We start from the raw sequence: 26377 nt of genomic DNA on the forward strand, positions 1-26377 counted from the left end.
CAATACCCATCAGTCTTGTGTTATTACAGCCCTCATGACCACGACAGTGTCAAGCTAGCCACACTATAACACCATTCCTCTGGTCAGGACTGTCAAAATAAAACGCGCGCCGTTTGTTGCATTTTTACAGCATCTTTTTGCGACACAAAGCGCTTAAGAGAAACGCAAAATATTACTGGGTAATTAAATATATCCCACAACAAGTTTCCCCAAAGCAATAATCACAGCATTTACCATGATACTAAACAAAAAATAAGTTTAGACTTTTATTTTTCCGGAAACGCTGCGGACTCTGACGTGTGTGTGTGTCCGTGTTCGGTTGGCTTGACAAAGCTTTGACCACGAACGAGCCAATAGGCTGTGGAAGGCAGAGTTGTCCCTGTGGCCGCCATTAAAGAAAGGATTCCATGAATTCAAATGGAAACCAACAGGAACCGAGGCAGAAATTATGACCGAAATAATCGTTAAAAAATAGGCCGATGCCAGATTTCGAGAGGTTTTTACAGGATGTGTTTCGTTTTTAGACCAATTTTTGCGATGGAGGAGTAAGGCAGGACGTCTTACATTTTTTAAGCAGAGACCGTTTTAGGGCTAAGGGGGAGGGGGAGAGTTGCTTCTTTGCTCTCCTTTTCTTTTTGTTTTATGAACATTTTTCGCTTCCTTTAATCAGCTTTTACTGTGTGCTTCTGAGATGTCGACATAAAGCCCACACAGTCTCTTTTATCCGCTCTTTTGCTCCGGCGGGGGGACTGCAATCGGAAGGTTGTTGAATTAACTATCCTCCAGCCAAATGTTACAAAAAATATTTCTCGTTGATTAAGCCTGCACATCTTTGAAAAAGACGAATTCGCCAATTGTTCTCTATTTCCCGGGAAGTGAAACGATGGAGACTTGGACCTCGCAGTGAAGAAGGATGAGTTCTTGTTATGTACCAAACGGGGCCAGCTTGGAGGATTGCCATTCCAATCTATTCTGTCTGGTAAGAGATTTAAAACTAAAGGAAAGCAGCCATTTTTAACTAGCTGAACGGGGGCTAAGCTAACGTTAGCCACACAGGCATCAGTTGATAGGAGCTTAGCTAGGCTTACGGCCCTGTCGGCTGACATCATTTCGGGGCAACAAGGTACCACAGTTCGCTAATGTCGCCGTGTCGCCTCGTTTGAACACTTTGTCACTTCACCTGCCAGAAACGGACCCTTAGTTGGCATCTTCTTTCTTTCACATTCCCATGTTTTTTCTATTAGTTAACCAAACATTCAAGGTTAACGACACTCGCTTGTTAAGCTTAATTTACTACATTTCTCAGGATAGACACACGCAAGCAACATATCGGCTCTCAGCAAGGAAATGCATGTTTTACTGCCAAAAGCACGACTCTTGTTTCCCAGCGAGTTACTTGTTGGAGCACTTTTCACGCTTTTCGCCTCAACAGCTTGTTTATTATTAACTCACTATCTCGCTCTCATTACATTTCCACTATGTTTTTATCAAGCGGTGACCCGCAAAGCAAACACCTCACGCACTTCAGCTGGCAGCGTTAAGTTCCGTCGCCGGGACGGGGGAAACCACTGAGCACTTGCTATGAAATACTCGTTTAACATAACACTGACAACTCCTGGAGGGACGAGTGTCGGTGCCCAACTTGCACACCTTGTCGATACAAGCACGCCCCTTATGTTTTGCCCAGAAAGCGCTTTACTTTCCTTTTTATTTGTTTTGCAAAAGGCGTGCAACAAATAGTTTGTGGTAACGGTATTTGTTTGCAATCGTTTAATTATTTGTGTAATATCTCATCATCTTGTTTGTCAGTGGCTTAATCTCCCTGGATTTCATTTTCTAGTATTCACACCAACTAGGGCACAGGCACCGGGTTGATTATATAATCCCTGGCATGCATTCCTGGGCATTACAAATATTTAGGTAATATCTAAAATAGGCTTTCTACTACTATTGGGTTGAAGCATCTAAATGTATCCCCCTTTCGCTATCTTTTCCCATCTTATCATGTTGACAGTTATGGCCAGTTGACATTACCCTAAATAGTTTTGGTTGTGTGTGTGTTTTTTAAATCCCTTGTGAGGTAACAGTGCAGTGTGCTTCCACGGTGTCGTCCACAATCCTCACGTCTACAGCATGTGGAAAGGTGTCGCTTGTGTGTTGAGCTCCTCCTCTGGCTGGATAATCAAGAACATGGTCAGAATGTGTGTTGTTGTTGCAGTTAATAGGCTTGTCAGCAGGCTTAACCACACTTTGACTTGTAGGTTAGCTGGAGAGTGTAACGCCTACCTCCATAAGCTCCTCTGAACACCCTGCTTCCACTGCTGGAAGTTGGAGATGTGTTTTGGCAAATGCAAAAATGTAACTCTTCGAAAAAGTAGAGGTTCATTATAGATTAAATGACACAGAACCACTTTGTGGTGCAGTGCCAGAAGTTAAAGACCACAGAGTACATCGATCCTACATTGATTTGTTAATGTGTATGCAAAAAAATTATCAATGTTAAGTGAGGAGTTAGCGTAGAAATGCAGCAGTAGTAATGTTGTCATGCACTGTAGTATAATAACAACATAGTGAAATACTCCACTGCTTTTGCAACAAATTGACACAGCTTCCGACCTGTCCGCCCCCTAAAGGTAACATTTCACTGCAGAAAAATCCCCACTCTCTCAGTACTACTTAGTTGGGTCGATTGTGTGTGCTGAACTCGTAATTACAATGTTTACGACAGCACTTGAAGGCAGCGTTGGCTACAGTGGACAGCCGAGGTAGTGGCTGGTAGTTGTGGTGCTGTGCCTGTCTGGCTGACATTTTCCTGCACACTGAGACTAAGCATAACACCACTGCTGTTATGACTCACTCACTGAACAGACTCCACTTTGTGGTTTTATGGTGAAAGAATGTGAATACATTGTGGTACTTTTTTCCCTCTTCATTTTTCAGTGGATAGTCCTCTCTGGACTATGATAGTACTTGTTGCATACTTTTTTTTTTGCATTTACAGTGGGCTTACTGGAATTAACCTGGTGTGTAAATTCAGATTGGTCTCTCTCGTATTGTTTTGGACCAATGTCGCTTGCTTTTTATGACATTTGTCTTTTGAGCTTCCATGCTTTTCAGCGCTGTGAGTTCTATGATTTATAAAGAAGCACTTGGCATAAATCTTCTGTTTGGTGATTACACTGTACACTAAATTAACAAGAGCTGTGTATGAAGTTGGATTTTAATCCTCTTCAACTGAACATGCACACACACACTTGTTTAGTTTTGTGTTTTCTCAATGACCGGGGAAACGGAGAAGGTAGAAGAGGAGCATCTGCGACATGATTTGAGGAGCTTCACCTGTTGCTTGTCTCGTATCGTGAGAGGCATGAAGGCAGCTGTTTGAACACAGTGCTCCCTACTGAGACCCAGAACCCTAAGTGGCCAGAAGGAAGGTGAGCAGCTGGCAAAATCAGGGGTCAACCCCTCCCAAACTATGTGTGAACTCAGAAACCTTACTTCCTGTATCCAGTGCCTTTGGCCTTAGATTGCCTCCAAATGCAGCAGTGTGTTTTTTGGCTTTGACATATGAAGGATGTAAACTTTTCATGGCCCATGAGCAATTGCTTACACACTTGGGCATTTATTAAGATGCAGGCAGGTGGGAAAACTTGTAGATTCATAGTATCGCATGAAGTGTTTGAGGCACACATGCACAAATCCTGGTTATCTGTGGCACCCTCTGTTTTTGCACACAGGCTGCCACTAATTTATTTTGAAAGGACAGACAGAACAACTGCAGGAGGCACATTTATCCTTGATAGAGATGTCTGCCTTTTGGATATTGTTGACAAGGAGTGGAGAACTGATGTGTCCACGGGCTGTTCAGTTCTGCCTCTTCAGGCTCAGGAATATGTAAGGACAGAAGTTAATATTTTATCTCTTGTCTACTGTTTGGTTTAATTCACAATCTCACACATTTTGTGCAATATCTTAAAATGGAGCCGGGGGGAAAAACTATAAGCAGTGTGACTTTCTACACCATAAGGTTTTATGACTTAAAAGTTAAATACCTAAATAATAATGCTACATAAACTGCACATTTGTGTAACTAGGGAGATTAATGTAGCCTATCTCTTCAGAGAGCCCTGAAATCATACTTAAAGGTTTTACAGCATTCATCTAACAAACACAAACTTGAATCAGCAAATCATCTCCATGAGCAGCTAATAGTGTGCAAATACAAGGATAAACGGGAAGTATTTCAACAGGGACATTTGTTTTTATTCTGTTTGTGGATTCATAGATTCCACAGAAAGTCTTCTTCATTATTTGCATCCATTATGAATCAGCTGTGCAAATACTTGGCTTATTTCCAGTGTAAACAAAACAGACAGAGATGCCCGTTTCATTGAAAGTGACTTAGTATATTTTCTGTAGAATTCTCCCAATTCAGCTGAGCAGGTTTAGACGTGTCATTAAGATGAAGTCATCCGGCTCTTGCGCTGCTTCAGATCATCACTTTCTCATGATTCTTGTCAACGTCGTCAAACTTCATAGTTTCGGTTTCTCACCGCATCCACACAGTGATAAGCTCAGCATCTCACTGGTAATTGAGAGCTCGAGGTAAAAACTGGTTGGCCTTTTCTGCGTTACAGCATCCAAGCAGTGCAGAAGAGAGAAGGCCGCTCTGAATGTCAGTGAGCACTTTTTCGTCTTCACACTGCAGCTGGTCAACATCAGGTATTGCATAAATTGAGGGTGCACTGTAACAAAACGTTTGCAGCCCCTTCTATTCTTCAGTGAAATCTACATCATGAAAAACTTTGTTCTGGCAATCGCTAAGTATTGATCAAGCTGAGTGTTTTACATGTGAAAGTCAAAATCACTGATGCCACTTCAATGTCAAATAGACTCTATAATATATTCATATTTTTTTCTTATCTATGATAATGCTGTAATTTCAGCATTGAAGCCCCTGAATAAAATACTGTTGTTGTAAACTTATTTTTGATATAACTCTAACAGCAGTGTTCTGTTATGCAGAGTGCTGATTATAAAGAAGTGGCTTTGGCACTTTCATTGTAATAATAATAATGAATAAGTCAAATTTGCTTGTTGACACCAACGCATAACATTTAGTTATACTTTTTTCCTGCACACCACAGTTGCCATAGTGAAGGTTTGTTTTTTGCCTCAGGGCACACTCGCACCAGGGCCATTCAATCCTTACCGTGCCTCGGCAAGATTGCCCTCCCCCACAGCGGGGCCCCCCTCCAGTTTGCACTCACACTACTCCAGCGTGAGCGATCGTGAGCTGACAGTGCAAGTGCAGCGTATTTTGGACGGATACACATTGGCTTTTTTATTATAAAAGTACTTGTCCGGTTCTGCTCTGGTAGCGCTCACACAACGAGTCTGAAGCCCCAAGCCCGACCCAGAATCCCTCTGTGTCCTACACACTCATCAACAGTATTTTCAGTCATCAATCGTCTCCATAGCAGGGGAGAGCCGAGTAGAACACTGAGTGATAATGAGTGGGACGGCCTATCTATTAAAGCCTACGTCATGACGGCATTGTGTACCCGTGCATGTGCTCGTGCATGAACCGTACCGTACTCAAATCCACCTCTTCCAAGCGTGCCGGGGCCGAGGAAGCGCATCGTTCCTAAGTACGGAACGGAGCGCTCACACTGGCCAAACCATCCAGACTCTAGGCTCAATCGTGCCTGGGCGCGGTACGGACGGTGTAGCGTGAGTGCGCCCTTACACTCTAAAGAAAAGATTCATAGTGCATTCAATTTCCTGCCTGGCAGAGAAACTGCAGCATAGATGCAAACGTCCTGATGATGGCAGAAAGCACCGCAAAAAAGGTGATGAATAGAACTGTAACGTAAGATGAATAGTCTAGCCTTCTGCTCTTGTAGACTGTTGTATTTCATTCACACATTAACAGCGGCAGCAGCAGCAGCAGCATTAATCAGTGTTTTTGATCTGACTGCTGCTACTACAGCTGAATCTCCAACCAGCTCAGTTTCTGAGCCCACAAGATGGGGTCAGTTAGTTCAAGTAGCCCAGCATGTACAGTTGTGTATCCACAACTGTAGTCAATAACAAGATGCATGTCGGTGTTTTCTGTGTCATTTTAAGTCACCTGGTACCCGGCTGACTGTTTATTAAACTGTTTAACCTTCACTTCCTTGGGAGCTTCTCGTTTGCTTGAATTAGAAGATTACCTCTTGACACCAATTAAACCCGTTTGTCAGCTGAGAACTTGTGTAATGATCGTTTTCTTCTATTGTTACATCTTGAATTGCCTACAATTAATTGATAATCCAAGTTGTCGTCGGTTAATTCTCATTTGATTGACTAATCAATTAACGGTCTAATTGTTTCCGAGCAGATTGTGACTGTTTAATTGCTGTACTCAAATTTAATTTGGTTGTAGATTGGATAGAGGGCAGTTTGCATGGCCCTAATATTCTTTTGTTCTTGTAAACGTTATGTTTACATGGAAAGCGGATACAGGAAATGCTTGAGCTTGTAACCCTCTTTATCTATGTGGAGGGTTGTTTAACATGACTTGCGACTCACCTTACCATTGGAGACGACTCGTGGTCAGTAAGATGATGAGGGTGCTCACTTCGCTAGACTGTACTGCTTCCGATCTGGTTTCACAGTTAACCGTTGTCTCCACCCTCCCTTTGCATTGTGTGAACAGATGTTTCCTAGAAGATGCAGGTGTAACGTAGTGCTGCTCGCACCCCAGCAGGAAGGAGCAGCCCAACTGCTGCAGCTCTGTCATTGCACACAGACCTAGCTCTGCCGTTTTTCACCTTGGAGCGTCTTCAGCATTTTGATTTCCTGAAGATTGTTCATCAGAGATAAGCGCCACCCCTGTTTTATGTAGATGTTAAAACAGTGTTGATGGTAGATGTAGTGAAGCAATACATTCTTCTGTACGTACTTTATTGATCAAAAAAGCGGAGTTCTCCTGCTGGATATATTGCTTGTGAGTTTCTGACGCCGGGAGGCTCTCTGCCAGTCATGTCCTCTTGCACGGCTAATGCAGCGGCAGCCTCGGCCTCTCTCAGCTGCGTTTCTTTCGGCTGTATACTCTGGCTCAAATAAATACGACTGAATATCCCAGAGGGGGAGACTAGCAGTTCAAGCTGAAATAGCAGCCTGTAGTTCTTCCTTTGCACCCAAGTATGTAACTGTCATGTCAAATGACGACAATGGATGCAGGAAGACCAACAGATTTTGCTGCTGCAAACTCAGCTTTCTCGGTCAATATACACAGGGATTTATTGCTTCAGTGGACTACGTTTACCGTCAACACTGATTGGACATCCATATAAAAGGTGGGGAATTTTCCCTCAAAGTCATGATGACACCTTGGGCTTTTGTGTGCTTGCCAGTCACTTTTTCCCTTGAGCAAATTAAACGCGTGCTCTCTGTTTACTGATGATGCATAACAAGCTTGCCTGTATGCTGCTGCTGTGTATTACTTGGACATTTGCAGGAGTCATAAATACAGTCACAACTATTTAAACGTCAGGTTTATTAATGTGTGTGCTCACTACGTCGTATTGCTTACAAACTTGTTGTGATCCAGCACTGCTCCAGCTGATGCCACACAATGCTGTTTTGAAAGTCCCCAACCCCATCATACCGTACACCTCAAATCTCCCAGCTTATCTGTAGCCCGGCCAAAGACCACCACATCGCCACAACCACTGGTAATCACTTGTTCAGGCTCAGCGCTTCTGCACTTGATTTAAGATATCCCCCTGAATTGTAATGGATTAATTGGCTGAACATACAGAGGGACAGCTTGCCAACTCAGCCTGAACAGAATAGGACTAAATGGCATGAAAATGAACGGTCGGTGTTCACGCAGATTACATGAAATGTCTACAAGGATAGATCGAGGACCAAGATTGCCAGCGGAAATGGGGATGTACGCCTAAGGGTGTGGGTGTGTGTGGGTGTCTGTGTGCGTGTGTTAAGGTAGACATGGGTTGTCTGTTGGCGCTTGGATGATTAGCAGCAGTGCTAGCTAGCAGTGGAGCGTAATGTTCCTGCTTTAACACTTAATAACCCCGTCGGTGATTTACTGCCTATGAGGCTTTTTCCTGTGTGTTTTTGTTCTCTCCATAAAAGCCAGACAGCGTTTATAGAAAGGCAGAGCACCCCACCAGCACTCACCAATAATGAGGATTAAGGTGGTGAAACCACATTTACCAGCATTAGTTTGTTCCTATTTGTGTTTTGAACATGCGGTTTGTGGTGATATTGAAAGCACCTGAGGCCCAAGTACACAGTTCTTTGCAGAAACAAACGTCCCAATTTTTACGTGAAATTTCTCTTTTGTATCAACACACAATGGTGCTGTGTTTTATTGTCATTTACTGTGTATCTTTCAATCTTTTCCTTTCTCTGGGTTTATATCCCCCCCAGTTTTGACAGCCTGAGTGTCTTGTTGTCAGAAGTAGTTGGTTGGTGAACTGCCCCATAAAGAGGATTAATACCTCCTCCTTACAGTGTGCTCAGCACATGTTTACTCTGAGGTGCTGAGTGGATCCTGAAGCAGCACACTGACAATCTCTCTCTCCCTTCCTCTCCCCCCCCCTCCCTTGTCTTGCAGGCTGACTTAACAGGGATCAAATGGAAGAGGTTTGTGTGGCAGGGGCCCACCTCTGCACCCATCCTCTTCCCAGTGACGGAGGAGGACCCCATCCTATGCAGCTTCAGCCGCTGCCTGAAGGCCGACGTGCTAAGCGTATGGCGGCGCAGTCAGCGGCAGGGGCGGAGGGAGCTTTGGCTCTTTTGGTGGGGGGACGACCCCAACTTCGCCAATCTCATCCACCATGAACTTGCAGGTGGGGGCCTCTTGACATACACACTTAGCGAATGTGATTTGGAGAAGTGTTTTATTAACATGTGCATGTAGATCTGCTTTATGCTGCCTCCTAGCTCGGTGGAGGTCAGGGTCAGGTACTGAACAAAACCCAGGGCTTTTATCAGGAGTCAGTGGTTGAGTTCAAGGGAACAGGGAGAGCCTTCCTTGACATGGCGGTGGTTCTTATAGTTAAGGAGTAGGTCGTTTGCATCTAGTTTAGCCACGTTGTCAACAAAGTTTGTTTTTCTAGTTCTTTTGACAAATGAGATGTTTAAAGATAGCGAGAGAGGACTGCTGCTTTGGTAAAGAAAATGATCGCTGAATATGAAAATCACCTCCCCTTCTCCAGTGCACCTTTTTGTTGGATTCGTTCAGGATTATAAATCTTAGAGTGATGGCTGTAAAAAAAAAAATAACGGGAAGTGTTGAGGGCTTGCAGCTTTTGTAAAAGAAGCACTTGAACATTGATCACCCTGTCAACATGTCTTATTGGTTGTACAATGAAAAACGTTACAGATTGCACTGCTTGATTGTCGGGTAGACACAGGGGAGGTACCCTGTAAGTGAGAACCTCATCCCCACCCCCTCCTCTGATCTATAAGCAAGCCAGCCAGGCTGGTAGTGACACCTGTAGGGCAACTCCCTCTCCCCGGAGACACTGGCCCTCCCACTGTCTCATTATTTCATCTGTGTGAGGGTTATCATATCGGAGTCACCGCTGACCTACAGCAGATGAAGCATCACCTTGCATTTTATTTTGATGCAGTAGAACAAGGGAATCTAAAGTCACGTGGCGCCATTCCACAAGGGATGAAGAAGAAGGTATAGGAAGCTGAGCTCAGTCCGATTTATAACGTGAGTGAGAAACGCAGCATGCAGGAGCAGCCATGCAGAAACGAGGCAAATGCATCCAACCCCCCCACCTTTTTTGCTTTTCCCTCTTCAGTAACGGTAACATTTAGCGGTGGAAGATGGAAAAGGCCATCTTTATTCATGCTCTCTGCCATGTAAATTGAACTTTGGAGTCTGAGCTAAGCACAGCCCGTCTGTGACTCTCCTTCATTATGGGACATTGTGCCTGAAGTGGACTCAAAATGGGAGCCGAAGGCTACGATGGGCAGCTCATTCAGGCTTAACGGGTCCTGGTAATTACCTGAAGCATCTGGCTCAGGCCCTCTAATAGAGTGTGCTACATTTCAAGTAGGAGGGGGTGGTATGGACAATCTCTAGTTGGAAATTGTTGGAGTCACTGCTATGTTGTTGTTGTGTGATGTAATTGAATATTGACCATCTTCCTCCCAGGGATTTTAAAACAATGATTTCTTTGGGACCCTTGGTGGCTCTTGTTTCTGATGTAGTGTTCTTTGAATATGTGTCAAGATGCCACATCTAGAGCACACTCCTCCCTGAGAATGATGTTGATGTCACGTAGACATGCGTCCCGATTACCTGACGAGATTTTCCACACTCCCCCGTTCCTCAAGTTTCTCGAGTGATTTGTACGCTGATTCAACAGTGTCTTGGTGTGAGTGGTTCCCAGATGGGCGGTGCGATCCATGTTTTCCTGTTTTGGAAGCTGCAGCTCCCTTCTCTCTAATGGAAGGCGGCTTCCTCCTGCTTCTTGAGCCTCTCCCCTGCTGTCGCTGCTGTGGGTGAAATGAAGCAGAGCAGCCTGCTGTCTGGATGGCTTTACCTGTATATGTGCACCTGTTTGCACCACTGGAGAGTGGATGCTACTGTCCTCTTCTCCTAGAGATCGCCAAGGTGCACGTAAACTCTTATCAGAACTGCTTGTCAGATGGTTGAACAGCTAATGAACCCCTTGTCTGGCAATTTCTGTAACTTTCCCAAACCGCCAATCCGACATCCACAGCCACTTCACGCCATGGTTGGCCAGCTGTGTGGTGAGAAAGGAATCTCCTTTAATTTCGCTACACACCAATTTCTTTCACTTCTCACATGAACAACTTAACTATTGATGTCTGAAAATATAATTCAATATTACGTCTCATCCGCACCGACAATTAGCTATTTGCCCTGCCTTCAAGTGTGACTGTTATGAACAGCTATGCAAATCTTTGCCTTAGCAGGGCAGGGCAAGGCAGACCATGTCGGGACCAGCCCAACCTGTGCGCTCATCTCAAATGTCACAACTGTCGCCGCCTTTGAACCACTGCACGCTGTATGTTCCACCAGTCCGATGTGTTTTTTGCCCTTGTCATAGCCTGTCTTGGGAATAAAAAGCTTTCTATTCTTTTTGGTTTTCAGTCTCTTTTTAGTCTTAGTGCAATGTTGGGGGTAAACATGAAAATCCGCTCTTTTTCCTTTCATTCCGGCAAGCTGAAATGGCGCTTACTCCCTCCCTCCCCCCCTCCACCCTCATTAGATTAGCGGCCTGTGAAAGTCTTTTAATTTTGAGCAAGTGCCATTTCTGTATACCAGCGTGCCAGTAATCCCTTCTCTCCAGGGAGATGAGGGGAGAAGGAGTGAGTTTGAGAGATGAGAGAAGTGAAGGGCGGAAAACTTGAGGGATCTTTTAATGTCTGACGCTTAATCACCATTGAAGGAAGGGTAAGGGTAACCACCAAGCACCTTCTCTACACTATCGGGCAACCCGCCTTGCTCGTACTAACACAACGAGAAAACCAATTCTAATCTTCCCCTGGCCATGCACAGAAATTATTCCCAACAAGTGAGCGCTGAATTAAACGGCTCCCCCCGCCCCCCTCCCACTGGTTGAGTATAGGCATGCATTCTTATGCAAATCCTAGGCTCTCTTCATCGTCATCTCCCCTCAAAAGCTGGTGGAATCTCCTGACCAGGGGTGTTCAAAGCGAAAGATAAACGGCTGCCTTTCCTCCCCTTAGAGACGCACTGATCTTTTTTTTTTTTTTGCATAGATATTAGGAATGGATGTCTGTCTGTGAGGGTAATTGCTCTGTGGTCCATTTCTTACTAGTCCTGGTCCCTTTTCCCACCCTCCATAGCGTTTTTCCCCATTGCAGTCCCACTGGAGCTTCAGCTGCTGGCAGTCTGGTACCACGGTTCCCTCTTGGGTCTTTCCTAGTTCACTGTTCCCTCAGCTGCATGTGACTCCAGAGTTGTGGCCTTCACGCTGCAGTTGTTCCTTACTTTTCTGTTGAAGACGAAGAGAAAAAACACAAAGAACACAGATGTAGAAGAATTTAGAAAATGTCTGTTTTGATAAATACATGTAGTTTTAGTTTGGCTTGCTTATTAATATGTGAAACATCTATCCATGCGTTTGTTGCTCTTTGTGCAGCAAGGCTGGGATTATTAGTTGCTAATGTGAAGTTGAAATGGAGAGATGGTGATCTGCTGTGCAGCATCGGTTGTCAGCAAGCAATCTCCACCGCCGTCCCTGGAGCTCCCATGTCTATTCATTACCGGGTGTTGGGTTGGATCTCTAGAGAATGGCAGACAGAAATACTGGGGGTTGGAAGAAGACTGCGTTTAAATTGTCCATCTCCACCAGTTGATATCACATAGTTTGGGATCCATCCACTCATAAAGGGAAGAAAGGCTTAATTTAACAGCACTCTGTGAGCTTGTTTTCCAAAATGGTTTGTCTTTGCTGGTATGCAGTAATTCTTGGAATTTTTCTAGCTTTGCCAACTTCATCGGATATCTTTTGTTTTAGCACTCTCCTATGCCTATTTGAGTAATAATTAAATTAAAAAAAAGCCCTGCTTTGCACCTCAGGGCAGAAAATCCGGTTCCAAAGGGCATATTTCAGTAGTCTGTGAGGGCCCAGTTGGCTGAGGGTTTCACTGTTTTTACAAGTCCGTTTATTTCTTATTCCTGTCTTCTGTGAATGGCTCACAACTTCAAAATTATTGAACTGGCCTCATATCTTTGAGGGATCCTCAGTTTGAGGCGTCGACTGCAGAATACAGATGTTTGTTGACAACAAATTTCCACAGTGTTCAAATACCCAAAGTTTCTGTTGAAATTATGTCTGGTCATTATTTCAGTGCCTTTTGACTTTTGTTGTATATGATTGTATGATGAGCCACCAAGGTGAAAGAATTGATCTGCTGAGGATTTTATGTAAAACAGACTTAAACCCTGAAACGGGGAAAACAACTCCAGTTGATGGTCAGTTTGTTTTACTAGTGAAAAAAACGGCATGGTTAAAACCAAGTTATTGGCATGTCGGTACGCTGAGAGTCATGCATGAAAAGTAGTTTGTATGATGTGTTGTCAGACCCTGTTAGACATCAGAAGCGTTTAAACCTTTTCAAATGGCCAGTGAAAAGCTGGCTGTGTAGAAAGAGAAGTGATCGTTGATTTAAATATGTGCAGACGCCACTTGTCTGTAAAGTTGCTGTCATGCTGTCTGTGGTGTTCTCCATTGTGATGACTCTGAGACTTGTTGGAAACTACGTAAAGCCATGGGTGTGTCGTATTACGACGTGGTGATGTACGTACAAGAGGTAACCATGCTGAGGCCCGGATGCAGAAAACACATAAAATCAAACCTTTTCCGAAAATGCTGTTGATGGACAAGATTTTCGGAGTCAGTGTGCAAAGGCCTTTATTCAATGGAAATAAACAAGTGTCCATGTCTTTCTTGGGTTGCCAAGCTATGCTATAAATAAGTAAAATTGCAAAAACATGTGAATCACTTGACTCAAATCATGTGAGTCTACTGAATGAACTGAACTTTTAATTATCTTCACTATAATCACACTTGATCATTTTCCGCAGGAAGTACTGTTTCATCATTTTATTTTTAAAACATGACAACAAACATCTGACATGAGTTTGCATAATTGGCCAATGTAAAAATAAATAAATATATATATATATATATATATATAAATATATATATATATATATATATATATATATATATATATATATAAATATATAAATATATATATATATATATATATATATATATATATATATATATATATATATATGATATGATATGATGTTTTAAACTCTAAATGAAACGTGCAAGGCTGAGGCATACCATACATTTTACTCATAGCTCTATTACTTTGACATTGCGTGTTTTAGTGTGTTTGCAATGCGTCTTAGAGACGGCTGCCACTGTTTTCTGAAGCAGCCTGTCTAACGAGGATGTCCCCTGTCTGTGCACTCAATGCAGTTCTTAATCTGTTTTGTCATCAATTATTTTGCTCATATTTGTCAAACAGTGAAGACGACTCTCTACCCAGCAGGACACACTCTCTCAGCTGTTTTCTCTCACATTGATATAGAGCGTGTGTCGGGCGAGACTGTTACCGACGCGTTACTCTAGCATCTTGTTTGCATCGTTTGGAAGTGGAGGCTAATGGTTGTAAAATGTACATGCACTGTGAATCGCAACTTGTTAATCAGAACATTTTTGGACATAATAAAGATCTGTTTCCTGCTCTCCACATAATCATATACTCTTCCTGCATGTTCTTTTCCAAAATAAGGAGTTTCTGAATCAAAAAAATAAACTATTGCAGGTAAAACTGCTGCCAAGTTTGTGTTATTTCCAGAACATCAAATGCATTTAGATATGTAGACATCTCTTCCTGACGTGTGATCGGTTTAAGTTACTGCACAACCCTTTTAAAAGTACTCAGCAGGCGGATTACGTGGTTGTGGCGTGCTGATGTGTTGCACATGGTAGACTCCTGTCATTCTTTTGTCATTTTTGTTAAACAGCTGTGTTTTTAAAACACTATTTAATTTAGAAAATCATATTATTTGATTGGTGCTGCGGTTACTTTTGTTTCCATAAGCCCATTAGAGTATCTACTTCTTCCCACTTGTCTGCATTGATAAACTTGCCTGTGGATTTTAAGCGTTAAACTTTATGACCTGTCAAATCCTGACAATATAAAAATGTAGGGTCATATTTTTCTGAAACTGGGCCTCATATTCTTACAGGGAAATGTCAAGCCATCAGTTATCTGGTTGTCTGACTCACTGCACTTGCAATCCTATGTTAAAGATTGTAATGGCGTATTTGCTCTCTTCGATAGTGACAGGAGCAATGACACACACAAAAATGAATGAGATACAGATTCAGTCCCATAATGATGTGAGGCCCATGGCATACACTGCAGTCCAGTGGGTGCCCCAGGCAAGGATTCAGGAAGGGGCAATGCCACTCAATCTTAGGAATGTCATAATGTTATTGACTTGGGCAGCCCAGGAGGGTCAAACTGCCCCAAAAGGGTCCAAAAGCTTTAAAGTGGATTGGATGTGAAGTCCTGGCTGAGGCTAAAAATAATTAAGAAACTGCATAATTGGGAGATGAAACAGCTTTCTTAAACATCCTCTTAATACCGTAAAAGCTATATTTTCTCTTTAATTCCCAGCAAATGGAATTATCTTTTTGTTTAGTAGTATTTGATCAGTAGTTTTAGTGAAAGTTTGTTTGTAAGGCTGTGGTCACAGAGAGGCCATAGATGTATATCAAGGATAATTCGTCAGTGATCCACGTGGTTAACCCTGCATCAAGATTTGTGGTACGCTCTCACTTGAGTGTTCAACACAAATGATGAATAGATAAACCCGGACCAGCTCTAAGGAGAAAAACGTAGAGGAGGCCGATGGCTTTTGTGATTGGGGATCAATTTTCCAGGGCTAATCTCCTGCCTGTGAACCACCCTCTGCTTTCCTCTTTTCCTCCTGCTCCATCTCCCTCGCGCACTCTCTCTGATAGATCTCCATTGACTGGCACAGTGCAGGGACTTGACCATGCATGCAGCTCTGGCCCATGGGTGTAGTCTCCCTCTCCCCCCTCTCTATCCATCTCTTTTTCCCCCTCTCTGCTCAAGAAATATTCATTAATTAGTAATGGAGCTTTTACAGAGCACCACTGGTTCTGGTTCTCTCTCTCTCTCTCTCTCTCTCTCTCTCTCTCTCTCTCTCTCTCTCTCTCTCTCCCCTCTCTTTTTCCTTGCAGATAAGGAGGAAGTGGAGGAGTGGAGAAAACCTTCTGTCCAGGCTTGGTAGAATCCCCCTGAGCACAGTCGATCACAAGGCATTAATCTTGCTGTTTAATGACCGACTGCTGCTCTAATTGCTTATACACAACTGGGAGTGGGGCTCAAGTTTTTTTTTTCCTCGGCTTTTGCTAAATTCAATAACTTTCTTGTCCCATGTGGCATTCTGTGATATTAGGTGTGGGTTTTTTTGTTTTTTGTTTTTTTTTGGGGGGGATAAGCAGAGTTCTTTGATACAGCATCGTTCCCGGTGTTGTAGGAAATGCGTTTTTGTGTCGGAGCGATTCCCTGCTAGAGGTAGATGTGAGTATTCTTAATAGAGCTGCTGTGCAACCGCTCAAGAGCTCTTATAAAGGTCAGCTCATCTGAGCCTGCTGCACAGGAGGCACAGACCTGAAAGTGTCCTAGCCATCAGCTGAGCTCATAAATCTTTGTCTAAATGAGGCCACTCATCTTACGCCCTGTGCTCTGACCACCGCACACACCATGCCCCCCGTCCCCCCGTCCCCTCCCGTCACATGTGCACCCACCACCAGATTTGAATTTTGGGTTGATTACCAGATGAATTCGTTTTTTATCTACAACAGCTTGTTTACTGTGTTTATTTTTACCACATCCTCAACTGTAAATTCTGAGGATTTAAACGGCCATTCTTCTTGCCAAACGTTCATGTGCTTTTTCACTAGAGCTGAAACGATAGATAGATAGATTGAAAATGTATCTGCAATTATTTCACTCTGTGTTGTCAATATGCTGAGATGTTATAGACAAACGATTAACCAATTAATCAAGCCATATAGCTGTCTCTAATATGGTTAAACAGAGGTTTTGTTTTTTGTTCAATAGTTCTTAGTGATACTCTTGTGGTGCACAACCGTTCAAATCATGACTCACTCCATTTAACTGACTATATCTGCTGATTAATAGTAATAATAATGGATTGGATTTGTATGGCGCTTTTCATTCATTCACACACAGTCATACCAGTGGTAGTAAACTGTGATACTTTTATCTTTTGGGACTGCATGTGGTGTTCCATTCAGCCATTTTTTAGATGTTGTTTTTTGTGGCGTAATGTTGAGTCAGTCATGTTTCCTTTGTCCCCTAATAGTCTAATGGGTTTCACTCAAGGACCAATGGGAAGTCCTGCCTGTCCCGGAACAGTCGCACCTTCCAATGATTGACATTGACTTGAACTGCAACTTTTTTGGCTCTGTGTCTATCTGAAGGGAAATGTTGCAGCAGGCGTTGCATGATGAACGTGAAGAACACTTGATGTAAACCAGACGCCTGTTTTAGGCCATGTCCACACATATCAAAACCTTGGCATCGTTTCAAGAAAATCCGATGGCAGATGATTGGCAGATGGGATCTCCATGGCAGGGGATGTAAAAGTAGGTGTAGGGAGATTTCTGCCACTTTTTTTCTGAAGAGCAATCATCCAGAGTACTGAAGTAGGACAGAAGGTTTGACTGTTTCCATAGATTTGAACCCCACTGCTCTCGTCATCTTCCTCTCTTTCAAACATTATCAGTCACACTGATCTCTCTCTTCAGCCAGCAGTTTGGCCTCAATCCTATTTTGTCCCCCCCCCCCATCCTTTCTCATAATCTGCCCTCAGTGCTCCTGCTTTCTTTTCTTGTTGACTCTTTGCCCTCTTGCCTGCCATGGCTCTCAGGATGGCCAGAGCAGCTGCCAATTCACTCAAAGCATCACATGCACGTTAGCTAGCAAGTTAAATGGCTTTTTACAGTTGTTGATTTGTTTTGATTCTGCGGTAGCTATTAATTTTTTTATGGGAAATTGCTGTTTTCCTTCCTTTTTCCTGCCTCTGCCCTGTTTTTTTTCTGTGTTCCTGATCTTATCCCACAAGATGTGTGTGTCCGCACCTGATACATTTGTTTGTTGCTCTCAAAATCATCGGGCGCACAGCCCTCTTTACTTGGCAGCTAGGCTCATGTTTTTTTCCTTTGTTGGATGTAATGTTTTAAAGGCTAGTAGTGCTGTGGATCTGACATGTTTTCCTTTTTGAAATTAGAACGTTTTCAACATCTTCTGGCACAAGCTTGTCAGACCTACCCATGGTGTCTCTCTTGTTTAAGGAAGGAAATCATTGCATTTTCCTATTTTGATAGCAATGGAATAATCTAAATTTAAAAATATCTCTACAGCTTCCTTCGCATTACAACAGCAAGCCAAGGATTCACTTAATAATTTAATACCTTTCGATTAACTTGCTTCTGGGCTGGCTTTGGCCTCCCTGGCGCATGCCAAGCTGACACGAAGGGTGGGTCACACTCACACACCCGGTATTTATTTCATCTGTGCTCGGACAGAGAGGGCACACTTGGGGAGATGTTTGCTGGAGATTTGACAGAAAGAAGCTTAAGTGCTGTGTGTTGTTGTGGCTGTAAATGAGATTAGAGCAGCATTCAGGCCAGTGCAGAATGTGATTCAGAGAGCATCTCTGATATGGGTGTAACGGCACATTCGTTCAGGACGCTAAGTTAGAAATGTGACTCACTTTGTTTCAGTGGCAGATCCAAATAATTAGTCATTTGAGTTAATACAGTCTAATGTTAGCAGTCCGTGAGCTAAACCGTGCTGGTTTGACCTCTCTTTTGCACTTTTGCATTATATTGGCTGAAATAACCAGTGAAGAAGAACCCAATCCATTCCCTGTCTGAACGCATTATATAAATTATAGCATAGCTGGACAATGACTAGTACTTTGATAATTTGAGTGACATCAATGGACAGCTAGACCGGTAACATTGTCTTTGTGTCTGGATAAGTTACAAATATTTTGTCAAACATGTCAACTGAGTGTGTCTGTCCTGAAGGGAGGCTGAAACGGCATGAGATACGAGTCCTGTCCCCCATGGGGTCTTAAGCACCAGCTCCCTAAAACCACAACAATCACTATGGGAGACAGTCTGTTATTTATAGTGGATATGTTATCAGTTTCAGTGAAAACATTGTGTTTACATAAACTGCTCAAAAAAGTGAAGGGAACACTTGATCACAGTATAACACTAAGCCGGTTAAACTTCAGGGATTTCAATTTGTCTACTTAGGAAGCAGAAGCGATTGTGAATCAATTTCAGCTGCTTTGGTCCAAATGAAAGTGACAACAGGGGCAATGGAGAGCGCAAGACAACACCACAAATGGGAATGGTTTTGATGTGGTTGCCACAGACAGTTGCTCTCTCCTTCTCCTTCCTGACTGGTTCTTCTCTAGTTCTGTGTTCTGCTAGTGTACCATGAGGTGTGACCTGCAGACCAATCAGGTTCACAGGTAATCCAGCTTCTCCAGGATCCATGTGAGAGGAGGAACAGGCCCGGGGTGCTTCCTAGGGCAGTGGGGTTCGTCCTGGTGCAGTGGGACCTGGGTTCCTCCTGGTGCAGTGGGACCTGGGTTCCTCCTGGTGCAGTGGGACCTGGGTTCCTCCTGGTGCAGTGCAACCTGGGTTCCTCCTGGTGCAGTGGGACCTGGGTTCCTCCTGGTGCAGTGGGACCTGGGTTCCTCCTGGTGCAGTGGGTGCTGTTGTGCAGAACTAGCCCGAGCTCACATGTCCAGAGTTTGTAGGCAGTTCCTGGATGATGAAGGCATTGATGCCATTGATTGGCCTTCACGTCCCCCTGACCTAAATCACCTACGGGGCGTTATGTATAGGTTCATACAACGCCACCAACTAACACCACAGACTGTCTAAGACCGCATTAATGCTCTGATCCAGGTCTGAGATCCCCCAGGACACCATCCTCTGACTCACCGGGAGCCTAGACGTTGGTAGTCTTAGAGGCATGCAGAGGCCAAACACACTGAGTCACATTATGAGCTGCTGTGATGAAATTCACACAGGTTTGATCACCCTGTGATTACAATTTTTCATTTAGATTTTCGGTGTGATTTGAATCCATCCCTCGATGGGTTGATGGTTTTGGTTTCCATTGACCTGTGTGATGTAATTTTGTTCTCAACAAATTATACAATAAACATTTTAACTTTAATAGTTTGTACATTCAGATCTTATTTTTGAACATTGTATGTAACATTGTTGAATATAGTGTTCCTCCATATGCACATAGATCTGTTGCACATTGACTTCTATGTGATTCCACAATACTTTTTAACCATTTGTAAATGTCTGAGTACGCTCATTTTTTAGCCAAAATGAAAAGGCATTAAATCTTGGTTTTCCCCACCTGTAGCGAAAAACAAAACTTGGATACTAATGAAGTGTGACTTTGTGTACTATTAAACCCTGGTGTCAAAACTCAATGTGCAGACGAGCAGAAAGCACCTGAAACTCTCCAGAACCTGAAGGAACGAAGGCAGCCGTTTTCTGCTTAACCTCTGTTTCAGTGAGCCGTTTTCATTGTCTGTTTGCAAGCTTTTTGTGATACGATTCCCAGATGTTACTCTAGATATGACTTACTGTTTTGCATTCCAGGAAATGTGCATTTTCTGTTTCAAGGTGTCCAGTGTTTACTGGCAGGCCCTTGCCAGAGGGCGACAATTTACAATTTTCCTTCAGCGATTGTACTTGCAAGTGAATGCAAAAGCCTCTATTCTGAGTTACCTGTGTGTTTGATTAGTAACATAATCGCTCACAGCTACATGTATTCTTTTATTAGAAAGTCTGTCTGACTGGAATTGCAAGGTGTTTCGTAATGTGATCGATGGGACTGTATTCAGTGCGTGTGTTTTCATCGTCACTGTGTGGTGTTCGTTGTTTTCTTAAGAGTGACTTTAACCTTAACAAGGCAACGTTTGTTGGTAGTGATGGTGTAATGTGACAATATATTATGTATGACAGTTACTGCTTTCATATTTAATCTTGTAAACATTGTATAGCCCTATTAGTGACTGCACTATCCGATGGGTGAGGCTGCTTTATGCTACGCTTCTACCACCTCCAGCAGCAACATGCACCGCTCTCACTGTAATTATAAATTGAGTTTTTGTGCTGTCATGGTTGACATTGTTTGCCCTGGAGAGTTCTTACAGCTTTGTAAAAACTCTTAAAGCTTTCCACCACCCTTCACGTTTTTCTGTCTCTCTTCTTCTTTTGCAGCCGAGGATGATGGGTTGTGGGAGAATGGGCTGTCCTATGAGTGTCGCACACTGCTGTTCAAAGCCATCCACAACTTGCTGGAGCGCTGCCTCATGAATCGCAGCTTCGTCCGCATCGGCAAGTGGTTTGTCAAACCCTACGAGAAGGATGAGAAGCCCATCAACAAGAGGTACGTTGGCGGCACTTGTTGTTATCCACGTTACCTCTCCTTTATGGCAGCGCTATGCACGGTTACCTGCACTGTGGAAATGTTTGTTTTTCTAGAAGTTGCCCTTTGAGGGATGTTAAGTCTCTTGTTAGGTTGCGATGTGGTTTGGTGCAGAGTTCACACTTTTTATGTGGAGGCTATTGAATCCACACTTCCAGATTTAGAGGTTTGCTTCCCACTGGCAACACTTGATACAAATATATATGTTCATGTTGATGCCCTGGGTAGAGTCAGATATTAAAAAGCACATATTGTACCAGGGATTTCTTGCTCTTATTTTATTTGCCTGTGTACGACTTTGCCTTGCCTTTTAACAGAAAGCTGCACAGTGCCTGCTCTGCCTAGAGTAGTCACGATACTGTCAGAGAGGCTGTCACGATATCAGATTTTAACTACACAATTATGATGGCCGAAGGATATTTTATGTATATTATTGCGATATAAATAGAAGAACATTTGAAAGTAAAAAATAATCCTTTCAGTCACTTTTGTGTTTACTGTGCGTTTCGTCTCCTTCTTTGGCAAATAAAAAGCACTCAAAAAGTTTCTTAAGGTGGAGAGACAGTCAGTTACCATAACTGTACAAAAGCCTGATTTAAAGGTGCTGGTTTATTTACATGATATTTATCATGCACAATTATTACCATGTCATTATTTTCACTTTTGAATATCTAGACACCCCTAGCCTAGAGTAAGGTTACGTTAATGTGAGTAAATTGGTTCATTTAACATAGTGCTCTACAGTGATTGTTTTTCTCTAAAGCATCAACAAAATACTGTAGTTCGGAATCATTTTTCTAACCAACAGCATGAGTTTAGAGGTGTAAGTCACCTGCAAGATGTTGTTAACCAACTTATTCGTTCAGATGTTAGGATTTGCCTGCAGATCAGCTCAGGACTTCCCTGCTCTGTACACAACATAACGTTATATGAGAGTTTTCTAAAAGAACGAAGAATGAAAGAACGTCTCCTATCCCTCCTCTCTCTGTGCATTTGTGTCCAACTGAGACATCCACCTCCTCTGTGCCATCTGCTGAGCTGGATTTCTTGCCCTTGGTGTCTGGGTTTATTGATAAGAGACTGAGACACAGATAGTGAGAGAAAATGACCGTAGCACTTTTTACCCTGCACCCCCGCCATCTCCCCGACTATTCTACCTCACCCCGTCGCCACAGCTATTGTTTGGCAGCGCAAATGGAGTTTTACCTTTGGGTTTCAAACATGTTCTTGCATGTGTATCACAGGGCAGCGTTGGACGAGGTGAAAAAAGCTCTGGAATCATAGTTTTAATGCATTTGTTTGCTTTCGCACTCCCAGCTCTGTTATGTGTGTTATTGTTTTTGGAGTTGTTTCGGTGTCGTTGCCAGTTTTCCCAGTCTGGTGACCACGGGGGCCACGCGGCGACATAATCTCGCATGTGCACAGACACATGTGCGTGTTTGTTTGCGGGCCAGTTGCTCTGTCCAGGATAGAAATGGCCAGAACTCTATCTGCTGTCAGCTCGTCTTTATCATCACCCAAATGTGAGGCGGCGGATCAGAGTTGGCAGCGTTAATGCAGACTCTTTCTGGGCCTCGCATCTGTCCACAGTGACTCTCACCTGTCAGGACAAGTGTGATAGATTTCCACTTAACTATCAGAATAATAGACAAAAGGTTGGACAAGATAATACTGAAGAACAAGACACTTCTCTTTTAAGCTATATTCATGGCTTGTTTTTAGCTCTATTGCCTCTTTACCCAGTACGCACATCACACAGGGCCCCTGTCAAGGGAAAGAAAAAACAAAACAATGGTCTTTTCCTCTGCTCTGGAATTCACAGGCCACCCTCTGTCTGTGTCTGGCTCTCTCTCTCTCTCTCTCTCTCTCTCTCTCTCTCTCTCTCTCTCTCTCTCTCTCTCTCTCTGTCTCCACTCTTTTTCTTCATCCCCCTCTGCTGTCACAGAGCAGACTGGGCAGGTTATAAATAGTGGTGCAGCCACCCTGAATCTTAGTTGTCGTCAAGGATGTTTTTCCTCTCCCTTTGGTGTGTTCCGCTGTGCTCCAGCCACGCTGGGATTTCGACAAACAAAGCACTGCAAAACTGTGACGGAAATTTACAAGACCCCCTTTGTGTTTTTTTTTTTTTTTATGTCTCTACTGCGCTCAGACCAGCTGGTCTGACAGTGAAACATTTCCTGAGCTGTTATTGATGTAGGGCTGCGCTGTTTGTAATTATTGAATCACTCAAGTAATGTTGCGTTTCATTTCTGTGTGGCAGAAGTACACAGTGATGGGTTTCCACTCTCTTATGCTCGCATGTGATCCCGAGCTCTTCTAAATTCTTGTCAACACAAAGATGCTCAAGCTTGTCCTACCTGCATTGCCACCGAGAACTGAGTGGTCGCTCCTTTCGGAGACTTTCATTTCGGTGCACGGATCTTTCTCAGTGACGTGCTGATTCGAGAGAGAATGTGATGGAACATTTTACAGGAAATCCCACGCTTATTGTCCAGTGAAAACTGTCCTTAACGGTACATTGTTAAAAGCCGGCCATTCTTGGATACTTTTCCTTCCCCCCCTAAACACAGAAGCACACATTAAACTAATTATTTAACGGTGCTTACCATGACCTCATCCGTATCCTGAAAGCACCTTGTTCACCTTTCATTGAGAAGGGAGTTGGGTACTAGTAAGTATTGCCTTTGCCTAAAATGTATTCCTAGAATGAAATTGTTTTCTTTAGAGCTTAACGTGTAGGAGGTTCATAAGAGAAACATTTGGGGAATACCATATGTGATATTCATCATTAGATCGCTGATAGTCAAAGATATTGTTTTTTCAAAGTTAAGATTGTAGATCAGGGTGGTTGTTGACATCAGTCACGTTGGTTGAGAAGTGTTAATTCATTTTTTATTTAAAGATGACATATAGTAATTTTAATATTTCTTGGTTTTCGACAGTTGCTTTGACAAAATAAGACATTTGATGACATCACCTCGGGCTCTAGGTAATTATGATAGGCATTTATAAGTTTTCTGTTCCAAACACTTAATTAAATTAGAATAATTAGCATATTTAAGGCATTGCATCCGTATGGACTCCCAAAATATTTGCAGATTGATTTTCTGTCTGCTGTTCTACATGAATGCACCACTGTGGCACACTCGCCGCTCAGGCTGCTCACATCAAATGTGCTTTTGGGAAACACTGGCCCTTCTGCTCATCAGACAAGCCCGCTGCAGCATCCAAGTCTCCAGTTGGTGGAGGCTGTGGCCAGTCGACAGTGTTCATAACCTCAACCCCAGACCTCAGCCTGTGTTGAAATGCTTACATCATCTCTCTCCCTCTCCCTCTCTCCCCTTTCTCATTTTAGCCTGATCTGTGTGCTAAGCAGTAGGCTGCAAACTGAATTGTCAGACGCTTTGATAATGATAATCTCCATTAGTGACTCCAGTTGCCCCTGTTCTTTTTATATCAAAATTATTGAGAATGAGCCATATTTGGGGGGGGTCTGCAAGTAAACAAAATACATAAAGATTAATGGTAAAACACAATATTTGAAACAACTGAACTGTTTTTAATATTTATAACAACAAAAAGTCAATGTGCACTGATTGATTGAAGCCGTTTGTTTGTAACGTGAACTGCAAATGCAGCAGTATGTGTTGATACAGCTGACAGTAATTCTCTTTGTCTGGAGTACAGGCGGCTCCAAGTTGTGCAGCCTGGTTGTTTCTGTGTGAACCTTGTGCTGCTAGGTAGAGTGGCTTCAGGAAACGGAGAGAGAGCGGGAGAGAACACAAGAGAGGGAGGGAGGAGGGAGAGAGGGGGTGAGGGAACGAGCAAGGGAGAGCTCCTCTTGGTTGTCATGGCAGCAGGGAAATGCACCATGGGATCGTGTGTTTCCAAGGTAAAGCGGGATGCTCGTGCTCTATTGGTCAGCTTAAGGCAGACTAACGCGCTGACTTGCTCCTAATTGGCTGCATTCTCAAAATTCAGAGCAACGTAAAATCCAGTCTGCTTTGATGTTTCAATTTGGTCAGGACAAAAGGGATATCATTTCTTTTTATCTGCTTGATATGCATTCTGTATTAAAAGACCTACGGTGTAGTTCAGTAGCACTGCAATCAGGAGCGTGTTAGATTACGACTCCGCGGTATTAAATGTGTGTAGTCGCGTGTGCATTTAGTTGTTGTCTGACTGAAAGGACCATTAACAAATCAAGCTGTTATGAAATGAGGCCAGTGTGCAGCAGCTACATTACAGCAGCGAATGATGATGGTTGAATGCAAACCATAGCAATAACAAATATGCCTGCATGAACACGTGCGACTGTCTGCATTTCTCTGCGCCGCTGTGTGGCTGAGCACATTCTTCTTCTATTGTTTTGGCCCGATGTTGGGAGTTGAATGTGTGAGTCCTGGTGCGCTGTGTCAGGCAGAAGCAGAGAGTAGCACTCTGTTAAGTAGGACAGTGCAGGATAAAGGGCCACTGCCTCCAGTCTGGGGCTAACGCGCTAAATTTATCCCCTCCCTGCTCCCATCACAACACAAACACACAGGGAAACGGCCACACAGACATGCTCGTCCTCAATCGGCATGCGAGCCAGTGCACACAGAGGGCAGTCGAGTAGTTGGAATTCTGCCGATATACAGCAGTACAAGTAACCTGCCCCAACACTCGACCCCCTACCCGCTGGTCCTCCTGGGAGACTGGGCTGTGGGACCATGCGACCCGGCACTTCGGATATGTTGCTGGAAAGATATTGTCCAGAAGATAAATATGGCTCTACGAGGAAAATACCAGTGTTCGTCATTGTTATGGGTAATTTCCTTAATTGCTGCACAATTATACATTATTCATAGGCCATTACCGATTGCATCACTTTGGTGTTACAATTTAAAGCAAAGTCTTTTGCATCACTGGCCTTGCAATTAGTAGCTATCTGCCAATATACTGATTTTAACTATACATCCCCATTTGAACCGTCGGCCTCAAGACAAAAATATTTTTGAGGTTGACTGCACTGGTCGAGTTAGAACCGGAAACATAACTCTTAAACGGTGTCACTCAGTTGACAGGTGGATTATGGCTTTCTGAAAACTGAAACAATATAACTTGGTTTCAGTTTTTCTTTTACCAGCGTGACAGATGGATGGCGGCAGCCAGATAAACGTTGCCATATTTTTGTTTTAATTTATTGTTGTTTTTGTCTCTTACCGGAGCACATATGGCCAATGAC

General features: G+C 43.3%; 1 protein-coding gene across 2 annotated transcripts in view; it reads left to right on the forward strand.

Moving 5' to 3' along the window:
* Positions 1-402: 402 nt before the first annotated feature.
* The window catches only part of med13a (mediator complex subunit 13a), a 72637-nt gene continuing 46662 nt past the window's right edge, over positions 403-26377 (forward strand). The window contains exons 1-4 of one of the 2 annotated variants that reach the window (XM_084029134.1): positions 403-762; positions 877-979; positions 8630-8864; positions 20946-21114. In XM_084029134.1, the coding sequence (XP_083885260.1) occupies positions 914-979; positions 8630-8864; positions 20946-21114 (470 nt within the window). In that variant the 5' untranslated portion in view covers positions 403-762; positions 877-913. Of the gene's footprint in view, positions 980-8629; positions 8865-20945; positions 21115-26377 lie in introns of both variants that reach the window. The other variant, XM_084029133.1, reaches the window with a different exon arrangement.

This window comes from Eutrigla gurnardus, assembly GCF_963514095.1.
Source record: "Eutrigla gurnardus genome assembly, chromosome: 15".
In the NCBI taxonomy this organism is placed as follows: Eukaryota; Metazoa; Chordata; class Actinopteri; order Perciformes; family Triglidae; genus Eutrigla; species Eutrigla gurnardus.